This window comes from Eretmochelys imbricata, chromosome 1 (genome assembly GCF_965152235.1).
Source record: "Eretmochelys imbricata isolate rEreImb1 chromosome 1, rEreImb1.hap1, whole genome shotgun sequence".
NCBI lineage: Eukaryota > Metazoa > Chordata > Testudines > Cheloniidae > Eretmochelys > Eretmochelys imbricata.
The window spans coordinates 103,723,119-103,744,440 of NC_135572.1; the positions used below are offsets into that span (position 1 = coordinate 103,723,119).

Genomic DNA, 21,322 nt, shown 5'->3' on the forward strand with positions numbered 1-21,322 from the left:
CGCATCCTTTGTCCACAGCTTGCAGAAAGAGCAGCACATTGGAGCTAGCTGGTGGAGGCTTGGAACCAGGGTGGACCGGCAGCCCCACATCAGTTTCCCTAAGTTCCCTGTGCGGCAGCTGCCCAGCAGACTATCAATTGCTGGGCAGTTCAGGTGTCCCTCTTCCCACTGCCATGTGCTGCTCCTGCCCTCTGCCTTGGAGCTGCTCCTGGGAGCCTCCTGCTTGCTGTACAGGGGGTGGGGGGGAAGAGGGGTGCTGATGTCAGGGTGTCCCCCTCCTCCGCTCCTGTCCCCCGCTCGTGTACCCCATCTCCACAGAGCGGGGTGTGGGGTCACAGGACAGGGCTCAGGACTGACGGAGCTTGCTGGAAGCAGTTGTTGTCTCAACTTGATGATCTACTTAAAAAGGCAGTGTACTTAGAGTTGGGTCAGCATAAAGGGAAATGCACGCCTCTCTCTCTCTCTCTCTCACACACACACACACACTGTGTGTGTCTGTCTCACAAACACATGAACCCCCTCTGGCACTTTGGAAAGTGGAGTGTGCACTTCAGTGGGATAGCATGGGTTCATCGTCACGTTCAGTTTCCGCAGGGAATGTTTGCAGCCACTGACATGCGTCTATTGTGTCTCCTCCCTCCATTGGTGCTGCCTTGTAGACTATGAGGCTACATTAACAACAATGTGTTAACTCTTGAGGGCTCAGCCGAGTGCTAGTTCATCATTTAGCAGCAAGGCATTCCCTGGGAAATATCCCACCCTGTTCCACCCTGTGACTCCCCACCTCAACCAAGCTACACAATCATCATTGGTGTGTACAGTATTAAATTGTTTTTTAAAAACTTATACTGTGTATATGTATATAAATAATTTATATATATATATATAGAGAGAGAGAGAGATTAGAGAGAGTCTTTTGTCTATAGACAGGATATCATTCTCTTTTTAGCGTATAGGCTCTGTGCAAAGAGGAATGAAGGTGTGACTAAGCAGTCCCGAAAGAGGAACCCTTGGAGCAGTCATGCTCAGGAGGTTTGAACTGAATTTTGTTACTTTAAGGTCTTTTTTTGTTGTTTAAATCCAAACTCCAGGAAAAGTTTGTTTAGACTTAACATACTGTGTGGATTGAGTCCCTAAAGCAGTTTGTGGAAGGTGCCTGCTCACCATCCCTTTGCAGAATCAGGTCTTAGAATAGTAACAACATCGCTTTTTGAAATGAAGGTGACTTTATTAAAAAAAAATTGTTTTTATTAAAAAAAAAAAAAATTTCAAAACAGCAAATACTACTGATACTGATGATAAAAGGGAAAATAGGTATTCCTCATTCAGACTATTGCACACTGTTTTGTATTGTCCACTGAAATTGTTAATAAAATAATTTTCCTTTTATTTTCTTTTAACGGGATTCTGAAGATAGGTAAACATTCCTAAAAGTGACTTTATTTCTTCCTCTTAGAGTTCATCTTTGGCCTGCAATTAAGAAGGAAAAATATTAACTGTTGCATTTTTTAACAGTCAGTATAGTCTTGTACATCTTGCTTTAATTCAATGATCCTTTCCCTTTCTAAAGAGACAGAAAGGAACAGTTCCTCTTTGGCCACTGTTTCAGCCCACAGCTGCAGTTTCACCATGTCCTTTATTAGCCACTGTATCCAGGTAAGTGCAGGTTGGTTCGTTTCCTCCCTCTGCCCTGGCTTTATTTGTGGCTGACAGACTCTCTTTGAAGTATGCATGAGGTAGGGCGGAGTGGGAGGGGGGTCCTGAATGTCTGCTGTGTCCTCAAACCTCCACTCACAACAAGATCTATGCAATACGGAATTCCTTGTCTGTGCTAGCCACAGCTGGGTGGGTATGACTTAATGAATTGGGATATGCCCCCAAACAATTACTATAAATTAGCTATTAATTTTTAGAGCCTTTTAGTTTACTCTTACAAATATTTATTTAATTTTGAAAACACATGACCACTGAGGCAATCCATTTTCAAGGAAATTATTCTCGCTGCCAGGACCCTTATTTATTCTACAAGAATTATAAAAACAGTCTTTCAGTGGTTGGTTATCAGCAGTTTTACAAACCAGTAAATTTAAAGTAATATTACAAAAATCCAGAAATGATTAAATGAAAAATGGAAACCTTGACATTTCTGGCTCTTTTTGACTTTCACAGACAAAATTATTGCCTTTCTGAAACTGTTCTGTTCTATTACTGTTAGCTATCTTACGGTGTTGCCCCAGTGATTTCACAGGAGTTAGCTCTCAGTTAACTCTGTTTTTCAGCAGCAGTTTTCAGCTGTTTAGTTGGTGCAAATACACAATTTTAAAAATAAAAAATAAAAATATAGACCATCTACAAGCCTATTAGTCATCAGAATTTGAATGAAACTCATCTGAGCCCTGATGATGTTGGGTACTGGGCACATTCAATTAAATAGGAATTGAGGACATTCAGCATCTTGCAGAAACAGACCTTTATTGTACAGACCATACCTTTTTTCTGTGGCAAGTACATGGAAACAGGTCATCGTCAGGCTGCTCTACCTTCTCCATGCCATCTCTGATTTTTGGCTCACTCACTTGTAAATTGGCGTATTCCTAATTCAAAAAAGAGGAAGGTATTCTTACTTTATTAACTGCCTGTAATATCTCACAGCTCAGATCAATAATTTTGTAAGAGCTGTGTGGCCAAAGAATCTCCCATTGCTCTCAGAAAAGCCCACCATATCACAGAGAAGGTAAGCGGATACTTAACTGCTGTCAGAGATCCCAGGTGGTGCCTCACTGAAGTGTCAAAACCTCAGTGCTAATGCACAGACATTTTCAGCTGTGGCTGGAGATAGGGGAATGAGACTACGCTCTTAGATCATTGCTGAGTGCTAGTGTGAGGAACATGGGAACATTTTCTTGTAAATTAGATTGAGATTTATGGGAGCTGGAATGCCTCTCTCAAACTGCCACTCTAACATTAAAGGAATCTTTTAGCGCATAAACTTCACACAATGTCCACAGTCTACTTAATGTTTCCCATTGTTACTCTTTGCTTTGTGACTTCATCTCTGGACTGGCTGATTTCCAGTGTCTGTATATTCCTAAATGCTTTCTACATAACTTTTTTTCTAGTAGTCTGATATACTGACCTGGAAAAGTTTGAAATAATAACAGAATACATGATCTCCCATGAGGTTATTTCTTGCAAATTCTTGCCCTGATTTTGCAATATTCCTTGCCTGTCAAAGAAAAGGAAAATCCTGACATAGGAAAATTTCTGGAGATGGTAGTAGTGATTCTGAAATGTAACACAATATTTACAGTTTTAGTAATTAGCCTTCCAATTTTGTAGACAAGTGTCTAGGTACCACCATGGTGATTGCTCCATAAAATAATAAATAAACCTTTATTACTGATGACGTGCGAGGGAGACTGAAAATTGACATATTCTTTACGTTGAAAGAAAGGTGTCCTTACTCCATAAATACATCTTTAATTTCTCAAAAACTCAAATTAATTTTCAAATTAAGGGCTGTAGAGAATACACAAGCTAAATATGTTTTGCTTCCCCATTGGTATAATATGTGACACTCATTCTTAAGACCTGCTAATGTTTTGTTTGTTTTTAAACAAATTAACTTGTATTCACCTACTTTTAGTTTGTCAGGAAATGTTTCTAAGTGTTTTAATATAGACTTACCTCTTCATCATGATCTTTTGCCCACTGTAGCTTCTCCAGTAGGTCACTCAGGTCATTTTTAAATGGAATGTAGTGTTTCCAGGGCTGCAGCTCATTATAAAAATGTTCATAGTAGAAGGAGTCTTGCTTCAGTACTACACTGTTTCCTGCTAACAGGTAAGGCAATCTGTATGCAGCCACTGTGCCGTCAATATTAATTTGATATTTATACTGCAAAAACATACAGTAATTGATTAATAAACATTTTAAAAACAGGTAGCAGGGATTGGTTTTGTGTTTTTTTTTATTCTGAGAATATTAAATGCAGGGGGCTTGCTCATTTTAAGACATGCAGATTATACCAGACAAGCATTGCATTATAGGTAATCTTTATTGTTAATAAGCAGATGAGATTAGTTCCACTGGCTAAATATATTGTATTGGGAGGAGCTATGATCACCAGTCAGACAGAAGAATAATAAAATGGAATCTAGAGATTATACTGGACAGAAAGTTCCTATAAAACCTCAAAATCTAAGGGTACGTTTTCACTACCCACCAGATCGGCAGGTAGTGATCGATCTATCGAGGATCGATTTACTGTGTCTCGTCTAGATGCGATAAATTGATCCCTGAATCGACGCCTGTACTCCACCTGGGCAGGAGGAGTAAGCGGACTCAACAAGGGAGCCGCCACGGTTGACTCGCCGCCATGAGGACGGCCAGATAAGTCGAACTAAGACTAGCATAGCTGAAGTTGCATATCTTAGTTTGAACCCCCCGCCCAGTGTAGCCCAGGCCTAAGTCAGATCTGATAATCATAAACAGGTTATGTCTGAAAAGTTAACTACTTTAATATATATGTATAATATGTACAAAGACGGTAGGCAGGAGGAGGAAAATTCTCAAACACTGGTGAGTTAAGTCTGCAAGAAGAATAAATTGATGGCCTACCTTGAAAAAATCAAAAAATGAAATATGCTTCACAATGGGACCATAGAGGCTTTCATCATGTTTAAAAAAGAAAAAGTTTGTGAAAGCAGCATCTATGATATCTGGATATTTTCTACTGAGTTTTACAAGTTCAAGCCTCTCTTTGCGGCTGTCACGTCCCCTCCAAACTGCTGTAGTATTCTTGTCTTCCCAGGGTGGCCCAGTGTTGGCCTGGACAGACATCATGTCCAGGCTGACTCTAGATGTCAGGAGGGAACAAGTGATTTCAGAAAAGAGGACTCTTGAAGTTCTCATGCACCAATCTTTTAAAATATTCTTGTAATACAATTCTGGACCCGGTTCTCCCTCAGCAGTTATACACCACATTTCCATTGATTTCAATGGTGTTATTCAAAAAAGTTTACAATCTAAGAAGACAGATAACATACAAAGGCAGGGATACAATCAAATAAATGTTTGTAAACTTATTATGATTATGATAGATAAAATAAGTGTCAACAAATGCCATCTGACTCTCAAGCCACTGTTCATTAGTTGATATCTTACAGGCATTATGCCACAGGGGGTATTTGAGGAGAGATTTGAAGGGGAAGACGATAGTGGCTTTGTGGGTCAGTGCAGAGAAGCATGCTATGTGCTACGGACAGTATGGAAGGTATGGAGATGGCCGTGGGAGAGGATGACAAAGGGTGTATGAAGGTGCTATCTTTGCCAGAATGAAGGAGACAGCGAGAAGGTGCTGCAGTAAGAGATCAGAATGCACAAATAAAGAGGGACAGATCTGTGAAGGGTCTTGATAAGGACAAGAAGGGTGAACTGAATGCAGTGAAATAGGGTGAGCCAGGGGAAGGATTCAAGTGGATTCAGAGTCATGGACAAGAAAGATCATCTTAAAAACTGGTTTTGTATGGTTCTGAAGGGGCAAAATAGCTGTTAGGGAGGCCTGAGAAGAGGACCTTTCAGTAATCAAGATGGGAGATGAAGGCTTACATGAGAGTTTTGGCTATACATATTTTAAAAGAAGAAGGAGGTATCTTAGAAATGTTATGGAGAGAGAAGCAGCAAGATCTGGAGGAAGCCTGAATATGCAGGGAAGAGTTGAAGACGACCTTTCCCACGATATCATCCTGAGTGGTGGGGAGACTGACAGAGGTGTCATCAGTGATAAAATAGATTTTTTTAGTGTTTTTGATTGGACTACATTTGGTCTCTGGTTTCTGAAATAGGACATTGCAGGAATACAACAATTACGTAAAGGATAAAATAGCTAAACTTAGACATTCAGTATTCCTTATCTGGCCTAAAATGGTATCTCAGTGTCAACATAGAAATTAATTTGAATAAATACATAGTATAACAATTATTGAAGTATTGGTAATGTAAGAGTCTATTGGAAGACCATCCACTCATATTTAGGGCTTTGTGAAAAATGTACATGATTTCTTACCGGCCCATAGTTTCTAAGACTGAGTCTGTCAAATCATAGGTTGGCATCACAATGTCTTTCGATTCTGTGGATCCACACCATGAGAAGATGGGATGAAGGTTCTGAGTAGATTTCTTTTTCTCTAAAGGCCAATCCCCTAAATTAACAAAAAACTCTACGTCTGGCATTTTCACCTAAAAGAAGACAAATGATAGTGTTGATGTTAGTGTGTATTGTATGTGTTTATATAGGAATATTCTTTTTTTTTCCTTGATCAATATGGCATCTGAAATTAGGTACAATAAAGAGAAGTCTACTGGAAGAGTTAGGTTCAGGGCCATAATATATTCAAAAACTATAACAACTGCTCATCCCACTTCAGGAATGCTGTTCGCAGAAATCCATGTTTTAAATCTCTCTATTACCAGGTCAGAAAACAAAGCAGCATTATAACAAACTAGTTTTCAAAAGGAATCTCACAAAAGCTACTCTTCTAGATATAATAAAGCATCCTCTTCCCTTGTTCATAGTGCTCAGGTCTTTGTATATATTCCAAAACCAAAACACTGCATTTCAAAAGCTATTAAGGTTGCAAAGTGACAGCAGTGTAGTAGTACCATGCCATTTACAAAATCTTAGCTAGAGGGAAATTAATACTTAAGGGCACAATTAATTTTACACTGTCTACAGAATAAAACCACATTAGCCTTATTAAATAAAAGATATACCTATTCCATCACTGTACTATAATGTTAATTCTGGCTAAAACTACTGTTCTTTCATCAATGATCACAAAATATAAACAATTCTAAAAATGGATAACAATTATCTACATACACATTAATTACCCATATTGACCAAGTCCCCACATATATATAATATGCAATTATAAGCACATTACTGCCTCTCCATAACATGTGCATATGTGAAACTTTTCTTGAATACTTTTGTTGTTCAGACCAGCAAGGTAATTAATTTCATTGTGGCTCATCCACATTGCAACATGTCTTGATTCCTCTGCTGTCCAAGCATTAGAAACATTAGGTTTCTGACTCAGCTTACATTCAGAGACAAAGATAGAAACTAATCCTCTGCCAGATATCAAGTAGGGTTTATATGCCTTCTCATATGACTGAGGAAGGACGGCAAAGTTTATTTGCTCTAACTTGATGACACAGGGAAACCTTTAGCAAGAATTCCCTGTTAAGAACAGGCAGAAAGGCATGGAAGTTCTAGAGATAGAGAAACAAAGGACCAGTTCTTCTTTTCAGTTTACATACAGACATATAGGGTTCTATCTGGCTCTCATAAAACAAAGGGAGTCTTCTCTTCACAGAGCACCTGGAAAGGCTGTAATCTTTAGGAATAATCTTTATGAACACAATGCCATCTACTGGTTGTATTCGATAACTGTAACGGACAAGCTATAAACTACATATGATCAGTGTTTACATTTTCAGACCACAGTCATTTGGGGGCTAATTTTCTCCTTGAACACAATAGATTTTTTTGTTCTTCAATCATATTAGCCAATGGAAAAGTTGAAAAGAACTGAACATGGATGAAACAAATAGGATGCTCTAGAAATTTAATTTTGAGTATAGTTGGGGGACATCTTCCCCAGCCTCTCTTTGTCTCTGGCCTCTTTCCACAGTGTATAGAATTTAACAGAAAATTATATGAATTCCCTGAGGTTTGTTTACATCATCCTACAAAATGTATTAGCAGTGATATAATTACCTGTTAAATCCTATAGGATGGTTCACAAAGCCTATGGACAATTGTTTTCTATTAAATCCTATATAGGCCTTTGTCATAAGGTCTAGCTGCCTAATTGATATCTGAGAGACAAGGTCGGTGAAGTAATAGCTTCTGCTCGTGAGAGAGACAAGCTTTAAAGCTTACACAGGTCTGGGAAATGTACACAGTGTCACAGCTAAAAAGAAGGTGGAAGCAATCGTTTAGCATAAGTAGTTAGCATGTATTGTAAGAGACCATTGAAGGTGAAGTGGCATCTTAACATCTCTGCAGTCATAGGACAAAAAAGGGGGACTACTGGGTTACAGATTGTTGTAATAACCCATAAATCCAGTGTATTTATTAACTTCATGGTTTTCAATGTCTAGCAAACTTAATTTAAGCTCCCAGGCTCGTCTTTTGAAGGTGTTGTGCAGGTTTTCTTTGAGGACGAGGACTGAGATGTCAGACATGGAATGACCTTTCTGTGAAAAGTGTTCACCCACAGGTTGATCCGAGGAGAGAGTCCAGAATACATACCTTAACACACTCTGTGTAAGCTCGAAAGCTGGTCTCTCTCACCAACAGAAGTTGGTCCAATAAAAGATATTACCTTACCCACCTTGTCTCTCTAATGTTCTGGGACCAGCACAGCTAAAACAACATTGCAGATAATTAACATTTGTAAGTTACATTCTACAAACTAATCAAAGAGCATACCAGAACATCCAACTTCATGAGGAACAAGCCTGCTAGCTTATTACTTATTAATGTGAAAGTAATAAAAAAAAGAGAACAAGAATAGTGGTGTTTTCTTTATTGTTGCGGAGGCATCAACAAAACTGTAATAAGGATTTCAGGGAAAATTTTGATATTTAAACACTAACATATACAATATATAAGACTAATATATACTCACTTTTCTAGCCAAAGAAAGTAGTATAGCATCCATGAAAATCCTGAAGCCAACATGCTCACCATGAGTCCTTATATAAACCTAAACATAATCCAAAAGTTATTTCATTAGTGTTTTTGCTTGGGGAAAAAATACATTATTGGAGCTTTCCTGTTTCACAGTAAACAATCAGACAGATTGTGTGGCTTCACCTTTACATAACTTCAAATCATTTTGGGAGGCCTTGGAATGTCCTACCTCTCTGACGAAGCAAAAAAAGGGGCACACATTTTTCATCCTTTGCAGTCACCTTTAAAAATGATCCCCTGTAAATAGAAACTTATCACTTTCAAGCCTGACTCTACTGCACTCCTTTCCCGGATTATGTTCATGGCATAGAGAAAAGCTTGACAAAAACATAAAATATTCTCTCTGGAAGGTTGTGATGTAACACTACTTTATTTCTAGGAATCCAAAACTTTAACACACACAAGAACCAAAAACAGAGAGAAAGAAGGCAGGCTGCACAACTAGAGAGGCACAACTCATCCTACTTTGTACTAGGTTGGTTCTTTGACTGACTGCACAAGATTGCATACTTCTCTATAAAGCCCCCTAATGTGCAAGCAGGAATAGTAAACACCTTACATTTAAACTGCTAGCTTGTAATTTTAACACAGTTCCAATACACCACCAAAAGCTCTTCTGAAATTAGTAGAGTTTTGTTAGCTAGAGTTGAGGATTCTTAGACCACTGCACCATACAAAATTGATTAGTATTCAAAACTCTTGTGGACAGGAAACTAAACTGGGAGTCAGGACATTTGAGTCTACTCCTAATTCTACTATTGATCTGCTGTGTGACTGTGGGCAAAGTAATTTGCCTCTCTGTGTTTCAACTGCCCTATCTGTAACATGGACATAAAACACCTTACAAAGGAAGGTAAGTATCATTGAGTTTTACAGATGAAAAACAATATAAAAGAGTTAAATACTATATTTGAGGGATAATGAAGCAAACAATGGAGGTGTGAGAGGTTCTCAAAGAAAAGGTCAAAAGAATCCTTTATAAGGGAAAGTGATAACCAGCCTAAATATATGACTAGCTAGAAGCCTCCTTTTAATACTTCAGCTAAATCACATACTGTACCTTGTTATCTTTTATGGTATAGTGACACAAGCTCTGTCTTTGTCCAAACCTTTGTGGAATTTCCTTTGCAATCTTATCTGGATCAACAGTGGGAAAATGTGCTAGGTCTCTCTGAATCTGTGGAATGGCTTGAGGGCAGCTCATATCTTCCAGCCATGCAGTGCTGTCTTCGCGAGGGCAGTCACAATTCTCATGGTAAACAGGGCCTGTTGTATACACCGCAAATTTTTAGATTATTTTAATATGCAACACAGTCAAGACATTGAATTCAGAAGTTAGTTACCCTGGACTTTGAGCCAAATTCAGAGGTGAATCAGTAGTGTGTAAGTTAGACTCTTAGGCCCTTGTCTACAAAGGGGAAATGGAACAGCATAACTGTTCTGGTATAATTTAGCTATCCTAGAATAACTGCCCCATGTGGATACTTTGTTCCACAATAAAAGAACCTATCTCCTGCCTAAGGACCAGAGTGAGCCTCAAACTAGGGGAAGATAGGCATTTCCTGCCCCTCTTGCCCGATCTGTTCAAATACCTTGTCTTTATCAGGCTGACAGGGGACTTGAACTAGTGGTATCTCATATCCCAGTTGAATACCCTGCTTATTGGGCTAATGGTTAAAAGGAGGGCTTGGTCCTCCTAATTGTCATTTTGTGTGGAGTTAGGCAGCCTCTGAGCATGCCTACCAGATTGGCCGCTGCAGGCAAGATACACATTGTCTTTCCCAATCCGTGGAGCACTCTGGGCCCTAGGTGGGAGATAGATGTCTGGATGCCTTGAGTGAGGCAGCAGTGTACAAGCTCAGAGGCAGAAACATAGGCACTTAGGGACATAGGCACAAAAGCTTAGGTGCTGAAGGTATGTCTATACAGGGATAAAAAAAAACCATGGCTGGCTGGGGCAGCTGACTTGGGCTCATGGGGCTCAGGCTCTGGAACTGAAAAATGGCTCTGTAGACATTTGGGCTTGGGCTAGAGCCCCACATCTGGGACACTCCACCCTTTCAGGGTCCCAGACCTCGGGCTACAGCCCAAGCCTGAATGTCTACACAGCGATTTTTCAGCCCTAGAATCTGAGCCCCATGAACCCAAGTCAGCTGATCTGGGCTAGCCATGGCCATGCTGCAGGCTTTTATCCCTGTGTAGACATAGCCTGAGTGAGTTTAAGCATCTTCAGGGTTCAGGGGAAGCTGAGTGGGGATTATGGATTGCAATAGAATCTAAAACTGTGAACCCGAGCCTCAGCAAGTTGAAGGATCGGGCCCTAGTACTGTAAAGCATTTTGGGCTACAGTTTGTATGAAAACCCCCCCCACTATGTAAAATAAAGTTGTATCATGTAATTCTTCTTTGTACCTTTTAAAATATATGGAGACTTGGCAACATGTTTATCTTTGACTTTGATTTCTATCTTCAGGTTTTTGTAGCTTGCATACATTCTGTACCTCACAATGAAGGAGCCATCTTTTCTGTCTAATATCTGCACTCCTATCCGAGTGAACTGCTCATCAGGAGCAGTGATCTTCACCTGGAATGCATTTGCTCCTGGAGAGAAAGTAAACCTACACAGGGAACAAGTACAGTCGTGATTAAGAAGTGACTATGTAACAGTTTTCTTAGGGTCTGATCCAATGCCAGTTAAAGTCAGTGGAAAAATTGCCATTGACTTTAGTGAGAGCTAGATTGTACAATATTTCCCAGTATTCAGTGCCCAGATTTTCCAAAGACTTCAGCTCCAATTTAGACACCTAAATAAGGCCTGGGTTTTCAAAAGTGCTTAGTAGCCAGCAGCTCCCACTGTGACACCAATGGGCAGATTTCAGTAGACCTTAGCACCCAATGTACTGAGCTCTTATGAAAATCTTATTTTGGTGCCTAAATGAGAACCAGGCAGTTTTGAAAATCTGGCTCTGAGTGTGAGGTCTGAGCCTTTCTGAAAATTTGGGCCATAGTGACTCAACAGACCATTGAGACATGCTGCCCCTACAAGTAAACTAGTTCAAAGCCAAGTACCTCCTTGCCCAGTGAAATTTCTGCAGATATGAGCTTGTGAGATGAATGAGTTCTTCTGCTTCAGCATTCTTCTCCCTTCTGTTATAAATAAATGAACAGCAATCACCCCATTCCAGGGTTTTAAAGTGCTTCCACCTATCTGGGAAATACTACTACTTCTGGGTGGAGTAGGGGAAAGTGCAGGAAAGTGATGTGACTCTCTCAACATCACATAGAGAGCCGGGGCAAGAATGGAACCCACCATTCCTAGCAATCCATCCTGTGTATTAACCATAAGACTATCTTTGCAGAAGTTCCTTTTCCTCTCTCTTTCCTTCACCGCTCTCTCTCCCTACCACTGGGCCCTTTCTCTCCCACATCCCCTTTTCCATTGGCCCTCTTCCTGGTATGGTCAAGTCTACCTCTCACTCTTTCCTCTCCTTTAATTTCTTTCTAACCCCACTGGTCCTGTTTACCTCACAAAAAAGCAGCAGTGCTGGCCACCTATTCCTCTCCACTTCTTGCCCCAATTCATAGAGGTGGTTGTGGAGCAGCAAGAAAAACAGGAAACAGAAATCTTGGCTGCCTGCTCAGAAGCGCTAGTAAATGAGAGTAGGAGCTGAAGACAAAACTTTTCTTATTACTTGTGGCACTACTTATGAATGACGTTTCACCTGGCATGAGTGACCAAGTGACTGTGCCCTCCAGATGAGTGACACCAAGTAAGTATGGAAACTGTATTTCACTATGTAAATTTTACACTTTGGTAATTTTACAGCTACTGAAGCAAATTTCTTCAAATTTGGCTGCTTTGTAGGTCTTATGGAAAGATATACAGTCTTTAATAACAGATATGGGGAAAAGAATTGAGTCAGATATCTAAAAATTTGAAGATAATCTATTGTTTATACAGAAAGTCAGAATATCTCAAATATAAATCTCAGGGTAGAAACAGAAGAACTTTAGGAGTGTCCCATAAATCAAAAAAATGTTTAGGGGATTTTGCTCAAACTTTAAAAAGAATTTCACAGTGTATAGACACCAAATCTAGAAAAATTCAGCCTAAAAAATGAATGGCTTGGAAAGCTATGAATGTAGGGAACAGTTTTACAACTGTAACAATGATATGTGCTACCAGGTATTAAACGAGATTGTCCACCTCCACTTCTTTGATCAAATCTATGCTGTGTATGAAGAATGTGGGCTACTAGAGGGAAAAGGGACAGATTACTAGCATCGCCTTTCCCAATACCCAGCTAAGATATTAGGAGCTCCGCAGAATGTGGCGTTTTGGCCAGGAGGTATCTGCTGTCTGTGACAAGGTAACATTGTTCACCCTGGCAACCTTGAGGGAATCCTCACATAAGATAATGCTAATTTCATTGTTGTTACTTTGCATGGATTCCCCACTCTGTTGAATGAAACTGCACATTCCTCCTTGGGAAGGGGTATATGGATAGCAAAATGTAGAGATGCACTGACAGCTTGGGTCGTTTAGAAGCTGTGCTTCCCTTAAAGAAGGGGAAGGGTCTGGGAAGTAATGCCAAGGCATGCAGACTCTGCTTAAATGGATCTGGCCTCCTCAGATCTTAGGGAATTTGCAAGTTGAAGGGGCTGAGGAGATTTTCAAAGCAATAAATAACATTTAGGTGTCTAACTCCCACTGACATTTAATGGGAATTAGACACCTAAATGCCATTGGTGCCTCTGAAAATCTCCTCCAGTCCCTCTGCCAGTTCCATGAGGGGATAGAGGCAGGGCCGTCCCTAGCTATTCTGGGGCCCTACGCAGCCGCCCCACGGGGGGGGCAGCCCAGGCCTCTGCGGAGAGGCATGGGGGGGCTGCCCTCAGGCCTCCGTGGATGGGGGCAAGGCTGGCTTAGGGGGCGGGGGGAACGACCCCCAGCATGCACCGGTGGTGCAGAGCCGCCAGTGAGTGCAGCCCCGGCCCTGCTGCAAAGCTATGGGGAGTAGGGGCAGGGCTGGGGCGGGGCAGGAAGAGGTGGGGCTGGGGCGGGGAACAGGTGGGGCCCCTGGAGGAGAGCCGGAGCAGGGGCAGCACGCAGCTGCGCAGGGCACCAGGAAATTCAGTGTCCCAAATTTCCTGGTGGCCTACGCAGCTGCATACTTTGCATATGGGTAAGAACGGCCCTGGATAGAGGAAACAAGCCCTACCTCTTCATGGAATATTTTGGCGAAAATGGCACAAGTGGCAAGTTGTGGGTATCCTGTTCTCTGCTAGGTTTTTCCTGTTTAGAGATGATCTGGCTCACTAATTTCAGTCTTTGAATTAAGCTTTAGGCTGTCTCAAAATGTTACTAGGTTTCTTTAACGTTCTATACAGTATTTAATAAGCAATTATTTTAAATGGATTCACAGATCTGAAACCTACATGTTTGTGGGGATTACTGATTTGTGTGACAATGGAAAGAAGCAGGAAAGTCTAGAGGTCACACCATAACTTAATCTGACCAGTTTCTTATATATATAGGCTTGACAAGGGAGAATTAGCTGTAACTTGTTTGCTGGGCCAAGATGCTTCTATTTTTTCTGTAACCCACTTTTCATTTCCTTTCCCCATCTCACATCCTGTAGGATGCCTGTGAACCTTGAGATGAATGGCAAATTTTATATGAGGGCAATGGAGCAGGAGATTTTGAAAAGATCATCATAGGTTTTTTAAACATATATTCTTTTTTCTTACGGTGGATAATATCCCAAAGGAAGCTTAAAAATAAAATCTCTGGGCCAAATTAACTTCTGGTGGATGGGGAGTGCAACTCAAATGATGTCTGTGGCATCACAGCTTTATGTGCCAACAGGCATTCTTGAATCTTTACTGAATATTTTTCCTTCATGTATTGTGCAAGTACAGATTTCCAGAAGTAAAGGCTGCTGGAATTCATTTAATTAAAAGAAGATTAGAGCATTTTGACACATGACAATTAAGCAAAATTTACAAAGAGATATAAGGCATAAAAATGTAAGTCAGATTTGGGGCCTTCAACATGAATATCCTTTTCTGCAAGAAAGGCAAATTAAGTAGTTTTCTTAATTAAATAACAAGAGAGCCAATATATACAGGCACACCCAGGTGACTCTGAAGAGAGGGTCGGGCCAATTCTACTGGTGATGTACAAAACACAATGGAATGTAATATAGATGTGAGGGGTTTGGCTCTGCAGTGTAACTGGAGGAAAAGTAGTAAAAGTTATTTTGTCAAAGAAATCTGGAGGTATGACTTGGACCCAGATCCTCAAAACACTTAAGCATGTGTGTAATTCGAGTAAAGTTGCACAATGCTTAAATATTTCCAGGAAAAGGGCCTTGGGAATGCCAACTAGGGAACACAGTCATTTCTAATTTTAAATTCTTGCAGGCATTCAGCTACTGTGGGGATGGGAGCCTCAAGAGTATTTAGACCTATGAAGTAAGAAAGTGCCATTTTAAAACTCCAACATCTTTTTGGCCATAAACACAATTTAAAGTTGCTGTGATAAGATCTGTCATGCTTACCTCTGCCCTTCAGTGTCCAAAGCCTGAACATAAAAATACCGAGCAGGGAGGACAACATCTGCTCTCAGACCAGGTCCCCATATTAAACTGTTCTCCGGACTCAGCTGGTTTCCTCCACCCGATACAGTGAACACCGGAATTGTTCCAAGCGTTAAGTAACAAAGCAGCCCAATGCTAAACATTTACAAGATTTCCTCTTCAGGAAAAAACACAAACAGGAAGACAGGCCAAGCTGCAGGGAAGGGGTAGAAAACGTGTCCTAAAGCGTAACTTGTGTCTCAGTTACACATCTGCCTTGACTTAGCGTTAGTTTGTTTGTTTCAAAGAAGTCTTGAATATTTCCACTTTCCCCCTACGCAAACTACAAGGGAGAAGCTAGTTAACTACATTAGTTACCACAGAGAAGACACACTCAGGAGCTGCTGCCGTGTCCCTATTTCTTTGTCTTTGTGTGCATCGATTCTTCTGCCTTTAACCGTGGAGCTGGAACAGCATCTTCGGGTTAAGCCTATCCTCAGTCTCAGCGGGCAAGAAAGGAAAGGGGATTCTTTCATTGGTCCAACAAAACTTCTTCCGAATGAATAATGATATTGTCTCACTTCCCAGGCTGAGCTGCAATGCTGGGAAATGTAGTCCAGCAACTAGAATCACAGCAGGCTTGTACCTCACCACTCACGCTCATTACCAGCACGGTTCGGGCGGGGGAGAGAACATTTCAAGCGATTTCAAACAAGAGTGCAGACACTTGCAGCGTACTGCAAGTACAAGTTTAAATGGGACACTGTCGGCTTAAAACTTACACTTCTGGCTGAAAATGTTGTACCTATTATTGCTGCGAGTAACACACAAGGTTACAAGTGAAAGATTTTTGAAATCGACTTTTTCAATTTGTTTACTTTATGTATTTACCATCATATTGTATATACATAGCTTCTGTTTCCTTTATAGTCCACAGTTGGGGCTAGATCCACTTATTCTAGTGCTACAACACCTAAATTTAGGTCTCCTGCTGCCTAATAGAATCCACAATCCTGAGTTAGGGATGCACAGGGAGAATTAGGGGCCTAAGAATGGGATCCACAAAAACCAGCAAAGCTGAGCAGGGAGCCACCCAATCTAGCCAATAGGAAATGCCCAGGAAAGGAGTTTTGCCTACATCCCATCTCCTCAAAGGGGCTTAGGTGCCTGTCTCTGGTTAGTATTCACAGCTGTGAACTCCTTCCTGAAGCTGGGTGCCCAAGCCTTTTCTTGTAAAAAAGAGGTAGTGCTGCTGATATGGGATAGCTCAGTGGTTTGAGCATTGGCCTGCTTAAACCCAGGGTTGTGAGCTCAATCCTTGAGGGGGCCATTTAGGGATCTGGGGCAAAAATTGGGGATTGGTCCTGCTTTGAACAGGGGGTTGGACTAGATGACCTCCTGAGGTCCCTTCCAACCCTGAGTTTCTATGATTCTATATATATATAACTACAGAATTAGCCCTGTTGTTAGTGCCTTCAGCCAGGATGGGGGAGACATAAAGTTCAAATTCTTATTCTGCCTGATGGGAAATAAGGATTTAAACTTGTTTTTCAATAGAGTACCCTAACCACTGGGCTATGGGCATTCTAGGATGAGGCTTTCTCAGTTGCTCCTGTTGAAACTTTTTGACCCAGACTGTGTATAAATAATTAGCATTCATTGGGCCAGAGAAAGCACGCAAATGACTGAATAGCCCTGTGTTTAGGGCACTCACTTTTCAAGTCCCTGCTCTAATGTATATTTTATTAGTTACACACAGTAGAATAGCTTCAATAGGACTGAAAAAAACTTGGGCTAGAACACCGCATAGCTCAGCGGGTACAGCACTTGTGCAAGACGTGGGTTGAACAACGTCCGGCAGACAAGGCGTCTGAATCTGGGTCTCCCATATCCTGGGTAAGTGTCCTAACTCCTAGGCTAAAGGTTATAAGGTGGGGGTGGTACCTTATGTTTTGTGAAGAGCCTGATCTGTTGATCAGCCTCTGAGAACACCTACTGGATCAGGCCCCACAAGCCAGATAAATAGGGAATGCCTATTTTGAGGATCCTGCCTGGATTTAGCCATCTTGCTGTCAGGATTAAGTGGCTGTTGGAGTGATCGCTGCCAGATTTTTTAGGTGCCATGGGGACCTTTATCAGAAACTTAGATGGCTACGTATTTTAGGCACCTACATGATTAGGGGATAGCCGAGCAGGGTTATTGGAGGTCTAAATATTGGATTTAGGCATCTAAAGTGGCAATTAGGTGCCTAAATCCCTTTGGGGCTCCAGCTCATAGGTTCTGTGTTTGTGTAGGTCTTTCAAACAGCAACAGGGTAGGAAATAAACATTTTAAAAATAGGAAAATATTATTGTAAAAAAAATGGCAGAAGCTGGCATAGTACCTGTAACTACTTTTAACTATTTTTTCCAAGTTGATTGTAATTTAATTATTGCATGCATATTTCTTTGTGAAATCTTAAAGCTGCTTAACTTTTATTGACTTGTGATGATAATTACATGTTCAATAGTGACTTTGAAGAAACACTGAAGATTCAGCAACACTGGCTTGTATAATAATCGTTATTTACCCTAGCCTCAGCATATTCCTATACACACGATATGCATTGTAACAGATTTGTTTGGTTCAGTTCTTTATTGGTGAAAATGATTCAAATACACAGACTCAATACACAGATAACAGCTATAAAAAGAAACAAATATTTTACTTAGCCACTCACAGATGCCAGCTTCCTCTGGGCCCTGGGGATGTTCAATCTCCTGCTCTGCCCTAGGCCCAGCCCCCACCCCACCCCTTCTCCCAAGCCTCCATCCCCGCTCCAACTCTTCCCGCCCCTGCTTCACCCCTCCTCCCAGTGCGCCCCATCTCTGCTCCTCCTCCTTCCCTCCAGCACCTCCTGCACACCTCGGAACAGCTGATTGTGGTGGGTGAGAGGCGCTGAGAGGGAAGGGGAGGAGTTGATTGGTGGGGCTGCCAGCGGACAGGGGCACTGGGGATGTGAGGAGCTGGCTGCTGGTGGGTGCTAAGCACACACTCATTTTTTCTGTGGGTGCTCCAGCCCTGGAGCACCCATGGAGTTAACACCTAAGCCACTTGAAATTATACACACGTTAGGATCCTGATCTGATTAGGGCTAATAACTAGCATATTCATATTTTCAGCACCCTCTTGTAAACCCCAGAGTTCAGAAGGTTAATCAGGGATCATAGAATCATAGAATAGAATCATAGAATCATAGAATATCAGGGTTGGAAGGGACCCCTGAAGGTCATCTAGTCCAACCCCCTGCTCGAAGCAGGACCAATTCCCAGTTAAATCATCCCAGCCAGGGCTTTGTCAAGCCTGACCTTAAAAACTTCCAAGGAAGGAGATTCCACCACCTCCCTAGGCAACGCATTCCAGTGTTTCACCACCCTCTTAGTGAAAAAGTTTTTCCTAATATCCAATCTAAACCTCCCCCACTGCACCTTGAGGCCATTACTCCTCGTTCTGTCATCTGCTACCATTGAGAACAGTCTAGAGCCATCCTCTTTGGAACCCCCTTTCAGGTAGTTGAAAGCAGCTATCAAATCCCCCCTCATTCTTCTCTTCTGCAGGCTAAACAATCCCAGCTCCCTCAGCCTCTCCTCATAAGTCATGTGTTCTAGACCCCTAATCATTTTTGTTGCCCTTTGCTGGACTCTCTCCAATTTATCCACATCCTTCTTGTAGTGTGGGGCCCAAAACTGGACACAGTACTCCAGATGAGGCCTCACCAATGTCGAATAGAGGGGGACAATCACGTCCCTCGATCTGCTCGCTATGCCCCTACGTATACATCCCAAAATGCCATTGGCCTTCTTGGCAACAAGGGCACACTGCTGACTCATATCCAGCTTCTCGTCCACTGTCACCCCTAGGTCCTTTTCCGCAGAACTGCTGCCTAGCCATTCGGTCCCTAGTCTGTAGCGGTGCATTGGATTCTTCCGTCCTAAGTGCAGGACCCTGCACTTATCCTTATTGAACCTCATCAGATTTCTTTTGGCCCAATCCTCCAATTTGTCTAGGTCCTTCTGTATCCTATCCCTCCCCTCCAGCGTATCTACCACTCCTCCCAGTTTAGTATCGTCCGCAAATTTGCTGAGAGTGCAATCCACACCATCCTCCAGATCATTTATGAAGATATTGAACAAAACCGGCCCCAGGACCGACCCCTGGGGCACTCCACTTGACACCGGCTGCCAACTAGACATGGAGCCATTGATCACTACCCGTTGAGCCCGACAATCTAGCCAGCTTTCTACCCACCCTATAGTGCATTCATCCAGCCCATACTTCCTTAACTTGCTGACAAGAATACTGTGGGAGACCGTGTCAAAAGCTTTGCTAAAGTCAAGAAACAATACATCCACTGCTTTCCCTTCATCCACAGAACCAGTAATCTCATGATAAAAGGCGATTAGATTAGTCAGGCATGACCTTCCCTTGGTGAATCCATGCTGGCTGTTCCTGATCACTTTCCTTTCATGCAAGTACTTCAAGATTGATTCTTTGAGGACCTGCTCCATGATTTTTCCAGGGACTGAGGTGAGGCTGACTGGCCTGTAGTTCCCAGGATCCTCCTTCTTCCCTTTTTTAAAGATTGGCACTACATTAGCCTTTTTCCAGTCATCCGGGACTTCCCCGGTTCGCCACGAGTTTTCAATGAAATCAGGTTTGATTTACATAAATAATTATACCCTCATGCTTTTCTGTATAGTGTTTTATTGTATTGTTAAAAATTTGTGTTCTGTTTTTGGAAATGATATTATTTCATATGTACAGGTACATATATTTATGAAAGTGGGGAGAAATTTGGAAAGGGATAGCCTGGGGAATGTGAGCCACCCTGAACTGAGAGGTATTAGACTCTGGTAAGGTAGAGAATCCAAAACATCCCTGTGGATTTGGTTCAGATGTCTTGCTTGGCCTACTTAGACATGCTGAGCTCTGTGTTATCCAGTGTTGATGCTGGGTCTGTGGTACTAGTTTGGGTGGCTACAAGATATAGGTGGAGTTAGATTGAAGCAGTCAGAATTCTAGTGCCTGCTTATATACCAGTAGGCTTATCTGAATTCATGCGTGAGGTTACAGGTGATTGAGGATTGTATTGTATGCTCTCTGGGTCTTCAATAAACTGAGTTATATATAAGTAAGAGTGAGGGGGCTTATCATGTTCCTCACTTTACGATTTTGATCATTACAGAAAGGTAACCAGAGTATTTAGGTTTTAAGTTTGTGAAACCGGCGGTGGTGGGGGAGAAGGTTTTAGAAGGACTATGTCACACATGTTATTTATTTTAGAAAGGGACCCTAGACGTATTACTGAAACCAGCCCTGGTTACTGTGCGCTGGACAGAACGGCTGTAACCCTATTACTCTATATACATCACTGAAGATGGTAGGAAAAATACAGTTATCCTGACAACACCAAGCCCTTTATTCTTTGTATGTTTTTCCTATTCCCAATAACGGTATTGACAATAACCCCATCAAGAAATGTTCCTTTATTGGAAATACATATACATAAAATATAGTTAAAAGAACAAAAGTCTATCATTACTTTTGTGTTGAAACACAAAATACGCAGTAAATTAAATCTCCAAGAAGGGGCCCTTATTTCATTTTTTTTTTTATGTTATTGTGAATAGGTTTGTGTAAAAACACAGAGAATAAATTACATTGAGAAGAATTTCAAGAACAATATTATTTTAAAAAGGAAATATCACGGCTACCGAGTTAAATTGTGTCCTATGTTCTTTAAAAACTCATTCATCAGGAGTTTCAGCCACCGCCACTTGCAAGAGTCAGGAAGGATTTGGGGCCAGGGGAGCTGTTATCTCCTTCCTCGGAAGCATCAGGAGTGGCCACAGCTAGAGATAGGGCCAGGGCTCTGAATTCGCTCCCGCGGGGTGCTAGGCTGGGTGGTTCTTGCTCAGGGTCTAACCGATCGCCC

General features: G+C 41.6%; 1 protein-coding gene across 1 annotated transcript; it reads right to left on the bottom strand.

Annotated features, from left to right (window-relative positions):
* Positions 1 to 1,251: 1,251 nt before the first annotated feature.
* On the bottom strand, positions 1,252 to 15,843 carry POGLUT2 (protein O-glucosyltransferase 2). The gene is made up of 10 exons (XM_077807058.1): positions 15,330 to 15,843; positions 11,179 to 11,384; positions 9,828 to 10,033; positions 8,703 to 8,780; positions 6,068 to 6,240; positions 4,621 to 4,858; positions 3,688 to 3,897; positions 3,137 to 3,226; positions 2,490 to 2,594; positions 1,252 to 1,470 (listed from the first exon to the last, which is right to left on the bottom strand). The coding sequence occupies exons 1-10, from the start codon at positions 15,509 to 15,511 to the stop codon at positions 1,453 to 1,455; spliced, it is 1,506 nt and encodes a 501-aa protein (XP_077663184.1). The 5' UTR covers positions 15,512 to 15,843; the 3' UTR covers positions 1,252 to 1,452.
* Between the last annotated feature and the right edge of the window lie 5,479 nt (positions 15,844 to 21,322).

What these genes read in the sequence shown, in the direction of transcription:
- POGLUT2 (XM_077807058.1), bottom strand. Translation starts at nt 15,511, where the DNA reads ATGTTTAGCATTGGGCTGCTTTGTTACTTAACGCTTGGAACAATTCCG. An exon ending in TACTTTCTTTGGCTAGAAAA is followed by an intron (nt 6,241 to 8,702) that starts GTGAGTATATAT and finishes GTCTTCTTTTAG; the next exon opens with GTGAAAATGCCAGACGTAGA. An exon ending in CATTTTTTGATTTTTTCAAG is followed by an intron (nt 3,898 to 4,620) that starts GTAGGCCATCAA and finishes ATGTTTTTGCAG; the next exon opens with TATAAATATCAAATTAATAT.